Raw genomic sequence first — 12,970 nt, 5'->3', positions numbered from 1 at the left:
GATGACTTTGGTAGCGCCCTGGTGGCCGGAGAGAGAGTGGTTCGCAGACCTAAAAGACCTGGCGAGTCAACCTCCGTGGCCTCTAAACGACAGGTCAGACCTTCTACACCAACCACATTTTCTCAGACTTCACGACAACCCACAGTCTCTACGTCTTCACGCCTGGAGACTATCGAGCGACTCCTGAAGAAGGAAGGGTATTCATCAGCTACTGCTAAGAGAATGTCGCTATACCTGAGAAGGTCTTCAGCTGCGGTCTACCAAGCTAAGTGGGCCTCCTTCACGAAGTGGTGCGCTTCGAGGCACATAAAGCCCCTCAATGCCTCTGTCCCAGACATAGCGGATTTTCTGGTATATCTCAGAGACAAAATGGGAATGTCAATCCCAGCCATAAAAGGGGTACGGGCCACCTTGGGCCAAGTCTTCCTCCTGAAGGGCATCGAACTGGGGTCCTCTAGGCACATCGCGATGCTTGTCAAGAGCTTCGAGCAGTCCTGCCCCCCACAAGCAGGTAGGGTGCCCCAGTGGGACTTAGCTAAGGTCCTGAAGATGTTGAGTGGGCCCCATGTTGAACCTTTGAAAGATATCGTGGACAGGGATCTCACTCTCAAGGCAGTCTTCTTGCTGGCCTTGGCGTCCGCTAAGAGAGTAGGGGAGATCCATGGGCTGTCTTATGACGTCTCTCATTCGAAGGGGTGGAAAGAAGTATCTTTCAAGTTCGTTCCTTCTTTTGTGGCGAAGACCCAGAACCCAGCTGTCTGGGATCCTAAATTCAAAGGTTTCTCCATACCAGCCATCCCTAGGACGGGTAATGCTGAGGATTTAAAATTATGCCCTGTCCGTGCCATTAGAAAATACCTTGAAAGAACGGCTCATCTCCGGCCAGGCATCAAGAGCCTCTTCGTCTCCACGGGTGTTACTAAGAAACAAGTATCTAAGAACACCATTTCCTTCTGGTTGAGACAAGTTATTGCCAGGGCCTACAAGGAAGAAGGTCTGGCCGTGCCAGGCGTCCCCAGACCTCATGACATCAGAGGTCTGAGCACGTCCTTAGCCTTTGAGAAAAACATGGCAGTGGGTCAGATCCTTCGGGCAGGTACTTGGTCTAACCAGTCGACTTTTACTGCCCATTACCTCAAGGACTACTCGAGGAAGTCCTTAGACGGGTTCTCCATTGGGACAGTCATCTCCGCCCTCCAAGTGGTTTAACGGTAAAAGCCCCAGGCTCAATCGCGGATAGCAACCGGGAGACACAGGTTCGTTTCCTTTCATCCTACCCAGTTGTTCCCTATCCTCATCGGAGATTACCAGCTTGTACCATTGGATAACACGTTCTTCACAAATACGTTACTGGATGCAACATCAGAAGAAGTTTTTCAAAGGGTGAGTACTTAGACACTAACGTGAGCTCTTTGTGTAGTAACCCTCTCGTCCGTTTTCTAGTATGTACCGTTATACCTAGGTCTCTTGGCCTCCGCTTACTGGGTCTGTAGGTCAGAATAGCACTCCCGCCTCCTAAAGTGTAAGTCTCCTAAGAAAGTAGTTCGAGGTAAGTATTCGTGTTGGAACAAATCAAAAATTTTAAGTAATTTTTATTTTTCCTAACATACTTACCGAGAACTACTTTCGGGTAATGGCCCTCCCTTCCTTCCCCGAGTGCCTCTCTGCCCTTGCAAGTATTGTGCTACATCAATAGAACTTACTGGTGATATCGACCCAAGCGGACATCGACCTATCGCAAAGCCTACCCTCGGGGCACATTCTCTAATGCTGGGGTAGGCCTCCATAGAAAACGGGATTGAGGGTATCCTACACAAAACTCTGGTCGGTAGAGAGGAGATTACAGGTAACTCCTAAGAAAGTAGTTCTCGGTAAGTATGTTAGGAAAAATAAAAATTACTTAAAATTTTTGATTTTGTTACTTTTGAATTTGTACTTTATATAACGCTGAATTTTTTTTTTTATGAAATTGAAATTTTGAGAAAATTATTGTTTTTTTATTTAAGAAATGACTAGTTTTGTTACATTTTACATTCGAATACATGGAAAAAATTTATCCCATTTAACGTTGAAAAGTAGTTATTGCCATAAAAATCTATTTTTGACCTAGTTGTAACTGCACATAAGGTAGTTATTGAAAGTCCCAATGAAAATAAACAAGGAAAGAAAAACACACAAAAATAAACTTATCCTTTATATGACGTTATCAAAACAATCAATTTTCTTGTACCTTAAAAGTTTTTATGGTTAGTCGAGGCTGAAGGCAAGCAATGGTCTAGAGCTGGTGGTAGTATTTGAATTGATTGGTTTTGGACTGAAGTTAGGTTGGGTGAAGATTATGTCTGGACTGGAGAGATGCCATAGACATATCAGGCACACCCAACTTAGCTTCAGTCCAAAACCAATCAATTCAAATACTACCTCCAGCTCTAGACCATTGCTTGCCTTCAGCCTCGACTAACCATAAAAACTTTTAAGGTACAGGAAAATTGATTGTTTTGATAACGTCATATAAAGGATAAGTTTTTTTTGTGCGTTTTTTTTTTCCTTGGCGTGAGCCTGGATAGAGCGTCCGCCATCACATTGCAGAACCCTTGGAGGTGAACTGCTGATAAGTGCCATCTCTTCTTTTCCGCCAAACGGAAGATGGCCAACATCACTTGGTTGATTTGGGGCTATCTCGAACCTTGACGATTCAGACATCTCATTATCACCTCGCTGTCTAGGACCAGTTTTATGTGGGTCGAGCAGCGAGGAGCCAATTTTTTCAGTGTAAGGAAAACTTCCATGGCTTCCAGAATGTTGATGTGGAAGGTCTTGAATAGAACGGACCAAGTCCCTTGGACTTTCCGTTGGTGAAAGTGACCTCCCCATCCTTCCTTTGATGCATCTGTGTGGATGATGACTGAAGGTGGAGGTGGTTGTAAGGATACCGATTTCTTCACGTGCTTGGCCTCCGACCACGGCTAGAGAAGTGATCGTAGTCGAGTCGGTGTTGGTCTTCTTAGATCTCTTCGAGCGTTTGATGCGTATCTTCTCCAGACTCCTGTTGCATCCTTTAATTGTGCTCTTAGCACCGGGTCTGTCAATGATGCAAACTGAAGGGAGCCCAGCACTCGCTCCTGTTGGCGTCTTGATGTCCGACCGGATTTCAGAAGTCTCTTGACAGATCCCGCTATCTCTCTCCTGTTCTTTGACGGAATGGAGAGGCGGTGTGACTGTAAGTTCCAATGTATTCCAAGCCATTGAAACTTCTGAGCTGGAGATACTCGAGACTTTTTGATGTTGATCTTGAATCCCAGATGTTCCAGGAACTGGATCACTTTCTTGGAGGCTTGCATGCATTCCGTCTCGGATGCTGTCCACACCAGCCAATCGTCCAGATAGGCTGCCACCTGAACACCTTTTAGGCGTAGTTGATGAACGACTGCATTTGCAAGCTTCGTGAAGACCCTAGGGGCTGTGTTTAGCCCGAAGGGCATAGCTCTGAAGACGTATTTTTTCTTCCGTAGCATGAATCCTAGGTAGGAGGAAAGTTGGCGATTGATTGGGATATGCCAATAGGCATCTGCCATGTCTATGGAGACTGTGTATGCCTTTTTGGGTAGCAGGGTCCTTATGTGTTGAAGGGTTAACATCCTGAACTTGTAGTTTACTATGAACTTGTTGAGTGGCGACAAGTCCATAATGACTCTGAGTTGGGAACACAAAACAGCCTTCCTTGGAATTTGATGGACTTTGCCCTCCTTATTACTCTTTTGCTCAAGAGTTCTCGGATGTATTCTTCCAGAATGGGGGTGGAGGGTTGGAAGAATTGAGGGAATGATGGTGGATCTGTGTTCCAGCTCCAACCAAGTCCGTTCTTGATCAGGCTGTGGGCCCAGGGATTGAAGGTCCAACGATCCCGAAATGAATATAGTCTTCCTCCTACTGGAAGCATCTCATTTCTGTTGTTGACCGGAGGATTTGCCTCCTTGACCGTGTCCTCCCCTATTTCCTCTTCCTCTTGAGGGGCGTCTAGAGGAACCTCTAAATGTTCCTCTACTTTTCGGCTGAAATGTAGTAGACTGCCTCTCAAAGGCTGGAGTAAAGGCTGGTGACTGTGTCACCACTTGCTTGGGTACCAGCTGGTAGGTGGGTTGAGGTTGTGCCACAATCTGGGGCACCGCGGTCGCGGGAAGTTGTTGTTGTTTCTGTTGTATGGCGGGGCGAGAGGGCAACCTTGGCTTCTTTGTCTTCCTTTTTGGTTGGGGAACCTCATCCGGGGAAGACTTCCTTTTTTGTGACAAGCCCCACTTTTGGAGAAGGTTCCTATTCTTCGTGGCGGCCTTGTCGACTACTTCTTTGACCTCTTCGGACGGGAAGAGGTCCTTTTCCCAGATGCTAGATTATATTAGCTTCCTGGGTTTGTGTCTCACCGCAGCCGAAGCTAACACGAACTCCCTACAAGCCCTTCTGGCTTTAATGAAGTCGTATAGGTCTTTCGTCACAGTAGTCAAATGTGTTTTGGCCACGACCATAAACATATCCAGGTTCTGGGGATCGCTTGCCATTGTCTCCAAGGTAGTCTGGAGGGACATAGAAGCGGCAAGCCTTTCTTTAGTCTCTTGCTCCCTGCGCAAGAGAAACTCTGACAACTTAGGGAGGTTCTCGCCGAACTGGCGTCCAGCAATATCTGCCTCCAACTTCCCGACTGAGAAGGTAAGATGTACATCCTTCCAGTCCTTCTGGTCCATGGGCAAAGCTAGGGATAAAGGTCTACACTCCTCGAGTGTAGGGCAAGGTTTCTTCTATTGCCTTTAATGCTGCCTTGTACCCTTTTTCCATGAAGGGGAAGGCCTGTGTAGATGAAGCAACAAAGGAAGGATGTTTTATACTCAGAGCCGGGACCTTTGAATTAGTGAAGCCCCTCTCCTTTAAAGTGCCAGTCAGCAAAGCCTGTTCTTTGGAATGGTAAAAAACTATGACCTTTTTTGGCTCTGACTCTTCCTTTGATGCTGGCTCGGTCTTCAGACGGACGAAGCAGTCTGGATAAGACTCAAAGCTGGGCCAAAACTCCACATCCTCAATGGGGACTGATGTCAGCTTTTCAGAGATATAAATATTTCCGGTTGTCATGGGCATGTACTCCGCATGCCTCCACGGGTTCACATCCGAACATAAAGGAAGTTCCTTCACATTGAGTCTCTTGTGAGACCCACAGGATGCTGCAAGTTGGCGTATTTCCAACCTCAATGCAGCTTCCTTTTCAGCATTCTGTTTCTGCATCTGCTGCATCATTGTGTTTCTGCATCTGCTGCATCATTGTCATAATGGAAGACAGAGTCTTCCTTATGTCATTAGATGCAGGAGCAGATGTCGAGGGTACTGGTTCTGGGGCAGGAACCGATGAAACTGAAACCGTTTCGACTTCTTCCTCCTCGGTATCAGGAGCCACAGTGGACTCCTCTTCTTGACCTCCTGCAAGAAGGTCCTTTTCAGTGTATTCTGACACTTCTGACATCCTGTCGTCTAGTTGGATGTCTTTCATCGCGTCCGAGACACCCGACTATGGGTATCTGGACGCAAGGGATCTCTGGGCGAGGCTGTGGTATTACACCATCCTTAGATGCTCTTGGGAAAAGATAGGCCCGCATCCTTTCATCTGGAAGGTAAGGCCCCGTGGTGTTCTTTAGGAAACCACGGACCCATCTACGCAGTTTCTCCCTTGCTGCATCCCTTGACTTCGCTGACTGGGGGTCATCGAAAGCCTCAGTAACCAAGGTTTTGCAAATGTTACATACCTGGGGGTCCCAATACTTCAGAGGTCCCTTGGTGATGGAACAGTGTGAGTGTGTCCTGCACACCTCATGGCCGCAGAAGTTCTTACTCCGCACGTTGCAGAAGACACTCTTACACTTAGGGTGGTCCTCCTCTGAAGAGAGGAAAATAAAATGAGTATACAGTGGTTCTTCTCACTGGATAAACTCTACAAATATTATAATTAATATTTTGAGTTTTTTTTTTTTTTTTTGCTAGAAATGAAATAGGAAAGACTCATACATGTGTTTCCTGCTCAGCCAATTGCTGTGACCTCTCTCAAAATTAAAACCATGGGTCATTCTATTATGGAAAGCCCATCGGAAGATTTCTATCCTGTGAGGATAGGTAAGTGTAACTTAATTCTATCTTCCAGACGGTTTAAGATTGAGGATCGTTATCACTGATCATTTATTAGTGTATAGAAAGAACTTACTTTCTTTATATTAATGGTCTCAACAACAGAGTATGTTGGAAAAATTAGACTACTGTATAATATATACTGTAGTTTTCTGTTTGCAGTATGATCTATATTGCAAATATACTGGCTACTGTATGGTCATATACTGTAGTTCCAGCCGGCATGTGCCGGCAAGGCTAGCACCAGGGTACAGTTCAGTCGATGTATTGTCGGCTGTGGTGGTGGCCGGCAGCACGTCAGCCGCCGGAAGGCCGCCGCCCGCTGGCGGCTCACTGGCTGTCGGCACACTATGCCAGCCGGCGAATTTAGATATATATACGGCGGTCGGCAGCCTTTCCGGCTGTCAGCAGCTTGCCGGCTGCCGGCCTACTAGGCCAGCCAGTGACCTGCCAGTCCGTGTAGTCGCCTGCAATCTGAATTTGGCCGGCTCTTTGCCTGCCAAGTCAGTTGTGCCGGCGGCTCTTAGGCTACCAACACGCAAGTCTAGACAGCGCATTACTGGCTAGGTTGCAGCTGCCGGTAGATTAGAACCCAGCGGTATCAGTCAATAGAGATAGAGAAAGCATGGAGTGAAGGATAGTGTAAGAGCTCTACCTTACTGCCTTCTTTCAGAATGAGGGTTCAAATGGAAGGGGAGAATGTATTATTCAGGCTTCCACCCATCCATAACTATTGCCGGTCTCTGCCGGCCACAGGTTTATGAATGGCAGTCCAAGAGAGGACTGAAGAACACTACAGAAAAGTAATCTTCTGCCGGCAGCCGGCCCATCCGGTCCAACTCTCCCGGAGCACTATGTCCGTAAGGGAGAGCTGAGTGACTATGCCACTACAGACAGAAGCCTGAGCCAGCCCCACAACCTGCCGGCAATCGGCGCGATTGTAGGACGATGGTCAACGGTTTGTGATGGCTAGGCCATTCTAAAGGACAGAGTGGGGAGGGGTGAGGGTCCTATGGTGTGTGGAAGGAGCCGGCAGGGTTGCCGGTCCTACCTAAGTTAAAAGAAACTCTGTTCCAGTATTGAAGCCATCCCAGGGGGCAGGAGAACTCTATTCTCCAGCCTAGGGTCGGCTAATATAGTAAAGGGGCCGGCAGCACTCTAGCCACCACCCTTAAACAAGAGAGAAACAGAGTTCTAGTACCGGTGTCACCTAGGCGGTAGAAGAATGTCTATTCCTCAGCCTAGGATCTGCTGGCTCAGGACTAGTCAGCTAGACCACAGGGAGAAGGTATCGATGTCATATGAAACCTTCAGGTGTGGTCTAGGGAGGTCTAGCCTCCTATGCCGGCAGCTTAGTCCAGCAGGGGAATGTTATTCGCCCTACCAGCCAGCTGCCGGCACCAGACTAATTACTCTGAGGTTTTGACCAAAACCCAAAAACCTGCCTTTGCGGTTACAGGGAAGGGACAGAAAACCTTAGCCTAGTCCTGCCTGAATTGCAACTCATGGCATGACTGACTAGTGCTATAGCCTAGGCTAAACTCAGAGGGAAGGAGGGATTGCCCTTAATTCTCCTTAGGAGACAAGTATCGCATTATAAAAATTCTAGGATATATCTTTCTCAGCCTGAATCAATAAAACGATACACGGGGGCAATCTGGGAACATGTATGAAAGTATACTAAAGCCACAAGGTTAGTAGCCTAGTGGCAGTGAGAATCGATTACCTAAATCACCGAAACTCTCTCGTATACTATCTTGGAAGAGGAAGATATTATGCAATCAATATATCTTACATGGATAAAATTTGCCTAAAACTTTATTGAAATTGTAACACTAGGAAAGTCTATTATATCATGTATGAAAGTACTAAAACTGAACGCCTAGGCTAGGAAGCCTAGCGTAACAAGATTCGGTTAAGGGGACCGTCCGCCATGTCCGCCATTTTTTTTTCTAATGAACCAAATTACACCATTTCTATATATGTTTTAGACATATATAATACCTTCATCATATAAAAATTTCAAGTAATTTGATCAAAAACTTTCGGATTTATTAGCAAAAATCATGATTTAAAAACAAAATTTAGGTACATTTTTCCCGACTACTATAATACCAATTGTATTGAAACTTATACCATAAAAACTACTCTATCAACCGAACAATTCTGTCAGACAGAATTTTTATTTTCCTTTTTTTTTTTTTAATGAATTTTTATTTTCCCTCGTCTCGACGAAAAATAATCGTGAAAAAAAAAAAGTAAAATGAAAATTAAAATTTTGTCTGACAGAATTGTGGCATTTTTATTTTTATTTTCAATAATATCTTTATCTTTAAAATTGAACTATAAATAACTGAGAAAAATGTACCTAAGTGCGGATAAGTATGTTTTCGAGTTATGAGCTCCTAAAGATTTGCCATGTAAATTTCTGCATTTTTCATAAAAAAAAATGAAAAAAAAACATTATTATGGAAACTTACTTGTTATTTTTATTGTTGATATTGTTGACTTCTACAGCAAGGCTCCTGGTCCCCCCCCCCCCCCCCTTAAAAGGGGTATTAATACCCTAAGTGTACTAATACACTTAGTGTAAGGGTGTCGGGAGCTGCCTCCTCCCTCATTGTTGCCAGGGTTTTGCAGAGCTAAAATGCTCCAGCTTTATATTCTTCTCCTTGTTTCTCTGTCTTCTTTGTTCTTGTTTTTATTCTCTCTCTACTTCTTGCTCTTTCCTCATCATAAATTTTGAGGGAAGTGTCTATATCAGGACTTTTTCCAAATAACTTTACCATCAAGTTACTTTGCATGTATCCAAAATTATTTTCCAAAACTGTTAACCTTGATGCAAATTTTACTCTAGACATACCAAAAAACTTTTGTTTGGGGCACTTCATCCAAAGCCTAGAATGCAGAGATTCATTTGGATTTTGAGTCCAGCCATGCAGGCATCTTTGCAATAATTTGGGGTCAGCCAAACTATTGAAAACACTTCTTATGTGTGTGCGAAGCTCATAGGGTATTCCTGTAAGATGATTTTTCCTTGTTGCATGTGATGGTATTTTTTCTTTTTTGGCTACAGCTCTATTGTAAAAACACCATGATTCAGGCCCAGCAGGGCACATTTGATGGACTGGGTGTTCATCATCAGATGTCAAGTGATAATAGATAGCCCAAATAGCATTTCGCATCTGATCCACTGTTGTGTTTATATTATTTCTTATTGCCATACCATAATATGCTTGAATATTATTTATAATGGCTTGGGTCAACTTGTTTTTTCCTGACAATAAACTTCTTTTCATCTGTTTTCCGCTTTTTGTTATGTATTCACTCACTTCTGATTTCATTTTTATGAGCCTGTGGCCCATTCATTTTTGGGCATGACAAATACACTCCTCCTTCTCTACCTTCACACCTTCATATGGCCCTTGGCCTTTATTCATTTCACATACTGCATTGTATGCACTCGAGTCCCCATCCCCAACAAATGTTTTATATCTGAAACCATTATTCAATGATCTCGACCACATTCTCGTTGCTTCTTCTGCTTCCATGGCACCATATTTTCCTTCAAAGTTTTTATTGCACTTATGTTTTGGCTTATTTCCTTCTTCTTGTCCTTCCTCTTTTCCTTTGTCACATATTTTGCAATAATTACACAAAATTTCACAATCGAGTACTTTCCCTGTGAATACATCAATAACGAACCCTACACCTACGTGTGACTTATGGCCCCTTGATAACCAAGTTCCATCAAAAGAAACATCTATATCTATTACGCCATTTTCATCAGGTATTGCCAACTTATTTTCTATATAAAATTTCTTTACATAATCATATGTATATTTCTGCATATCACTGTAATGTTTTTCCATTTCTTTATAAAGATAAGAACTATGTCTGGCATAAGATCCCGCTGCCAGAGGCTTGCAGAAAAATCCTCCCATTTTATTCAGGCCTGCTCTTCCTATACCTGTAGTAAGAGAAAGATACACTTCTTGTTAATTCGCTTCACCAAATTTATGACATTCCCTTCCCCTCCCATGCCTCCTTGGGGGAAGGTAGCTAATGTCCGTATGGCAACCATCACAAGATACTCTAAATGTTGTATCCCATCTGTCCCTTTCTGTGTGTACACTGACTGACTTTCTACAGTTTCGCTTTCTACAAGTCACGCCTTTCATCATTCCTTCTAGCTGTTTTCTTGAAATTGTGTATTTTTCATCATATTCTGGGATATCACTAATATCAATCCCAATTCTATGATCAGGAACTGGCGGTGAAATTGAGTCCTCACTCACGTACCGTGAGGTTGAAGGTTGAGGGATTGAAAGCAATTCCTGGCTTATATCCCGCGACGTGGATGGCTTAGGCCCGCCAAATTCTCCTTCATCTGGCAGCGAAAATGAGGTAGAAGGCTCACGTCTCTCTCTCTCTCTCTCTCTCTCGCAGACAATGCGAGAGCTGATGACAAAGAAAGCGATTGTTTTTTCTTCAGTTTTTCCTTCCGAGCACTCGCTAATTTTGAAAGAATTTCTTTCCTTGTACCCCTTTTTATAATGCTTTTCCTTGGCATGATGTAGAATTCACGAGGAATTATAAAAAACACTAATAAACACGTGGGCGAATGTAAACAAAAACACGTGTGTCTCACTCTCACGAAGTCTAGGATGATACTGGCGTGTGTCGACTCTAACTGCGTGTGCTGAGAGGGTCTTCAGTGAGCTCTCATTGCCAGACGTACGAAATTCGAGAAAAAAAACCGAAAAAATTGATGTATATATACAAAAAAAAACACGCAAAGACGAACTGTCAAACTCAGTCGCGCAGACGACGTCCCAGGATGACGTCATGATTTAAAAACCCCCGTATCATCATTATTTATGAAAATAATGGGTTGAAACTTCTGGAGAGCATGTACGATATGTTTCTCTTTACAGAGAGACAATAAAACGATTTTTGAATTTTTCAAGTTGGTATGCCAAAATACCACCGCGGACGGTCCCCTTAACTAAATCGCCAAAACTAATATGAATACTATCGGCATAATATAAGGAATTCCTAGCAATGAAGACTAAATAGCTAACATTATTTTAATGCTATTAGTACCGGGAAGGTCGTTCTGGCTAACTAAATAACTCATGCGTTACGAACGACAGCTTCCATGACGCCTCCGACTTAGGCAACAGCTCTTGTAACATTAATTCAACTCTTCATTCATATTATAAAAAGGCAAGAGCTTACATTTATACAATGTAAAGATCAAATACTCAACTTTCCAAAGGCAGAAGAGGCTGGAGATTGCATGATAAATCCAAAAATTCCAAAAATAGCGAGAGAGCACCAGGAAAATCACCGAGCAATAGCGCTACGAGAAAAGGAATAAACATGGCGGCGATGATGATGTCATCTAGATATTCAAAACAGTAACGGAGGAGCTGTACCTTATTAATGGCTCCCCTTCATTTTCTTGCCAGTTTTCCCCCTCGAAGCGTAAACGCTATTCGGGGTGAAGATAGCTATGTGGCGTGTCAAGAATACATCCTCTGATATTATGCGATATCCCTAAAAGGAAAAGTTAAGGATATTCTCGCCAGGAGTTAGAATTCTGGAGACCTTAAGGTAAAATTCTTTGGGAATATCACTGTAGTCAAATATACCCTAGGAAGCTACTAAAAGGAACCTTCCATTAGGACAACATCGCTTGAGCCCAATTATATATACATATAAAAGAAAAAGAGATTTGCCAGCTAGGCTGAGAATAAAATAGTCATACATTTAAAAGTTGAAGAAAATGGGTTTATACAATAGAAGTACAGTACATAGGGAACTGTAGATTTTGTATATGTACAATATTGTACTGTATGTATTGTATTATTTTCAATTTATTATTACATTATGTTGTAATAACTACTTAATTTAAAGGTATTAACAGTTAGTTTAGGTATATTGAATGGGTCAAGTGCATTTGAATGTACAGTATTTCATTGTGGTTACACTAGCTTTATTATAAGACTTAATGTGGTGTTTTGTAGGGTTTAGAATGAATTAGGCAATTTGCATGTAAAATGTGACTCACAACATGAAAAAATCACTTTACGAAAGCCACTCTAGAACGAATCAATTTCGTGTTGTGAGGCGTTACTGTATAAGAGTGTTGTATCTGTATGTCAGCACAGGTTAACAATATAGTTTGTTTTATAGGAACTTTGTATTAATATATTAACAAAAGTTAAAATTAAATTTTGATGATAAGCAATAACTCCTGAAATTATCATTTCAGCCTTATTTTCATAAACTGATATTGTGAGTTACAGTATATCTAAAGCAAAAGATAAGGTGCACTTAACCAGTTCTTTTTAGAGTTTTATAGTATGATCAAAGAATTTATGTTGTTGAGTAGTTATCTTTCTATCAACAGGAAAAGCTTGCTGAATTGTGCCTCTTCGCTGGTTGAAAAATTTCACACCGATATGACCATTCCTGGAGTTTACGTAGTTGAAGATAAAGCAGATATAAGAGTCAACTTTAAAGGTAACTGCTGTATTAGTTTTTGGGAAGCTGTTGTAATACCCAGTTTACTTACCAAAAGGTTAATGAAGGATAGTTTGAAAACTTTAGTTGAGAAAATTTTCTTTTGCGCTTTTCATAGCAGGATTATTAGCGGTGTTGGGGTTGTTGAAAATCAGTAGTGTTATGAACATGATCTCCACCTCTTCCTTTCTACTCCACACAACTATTCATACATATACAGTAAAGTGCTCACTCATAGTGAGCCTTATTTTCCTCAACCCAAAAAATTGATTCTATGTCA

General features: G+C 42.7%; 1 protein-coding gene across 7 annotated transcripts in view; it reads left to right on the top strand.

Moving 5' to 3' along the window:
- ArgRS-m (arginyl-tRNA synthetase, mitochondrial) overlaps positions 1 to 12,970 on the top strand; it is a 644,356-nt gene that overhangs the window by 558,379 nt on the left and 73,007 nt on the right. For all 7 annotated transcript variants that reach the window (XR_011047406.1, XM_068393756.1, XM_068393755.1 and 4 more), the window contains exon 5: positions 12,578 to 12,690. Coding sequence is in view for 6 of the 7 variants with exons in the window: in XM_068393756.1 (XP_068249857.1) it covers positions 12,578 to 12,690 (113 nt within the window). In the remaining variant the exon portion in view is untranslated. The remainder of the gene's footprint in view (positions 1 to 12,577; positions 12,691 to 12,970) is intronic.

The sequence above is a fragment of the Palaemon carinicauda genome, chromosome 19, assembly GCF_036898095.1.
Source record: "Palaemon carinicauda isolate YSFRI2023 chromosome 19, ASM3689809v2, whole genome shotgun sequence".
In the NCBI taxonomy this organism is placed as follows: Eukaryota; Metazoa; Arthropoda; class Malacostraca; order Decapoda; family Palaemonidae; genus Palaemon; species Palaemon carinicauda.
Note: the sequence above shows the minus strand (reverse complement) of the source record. Positions and strands in the feature narration are given on the sequence as shown.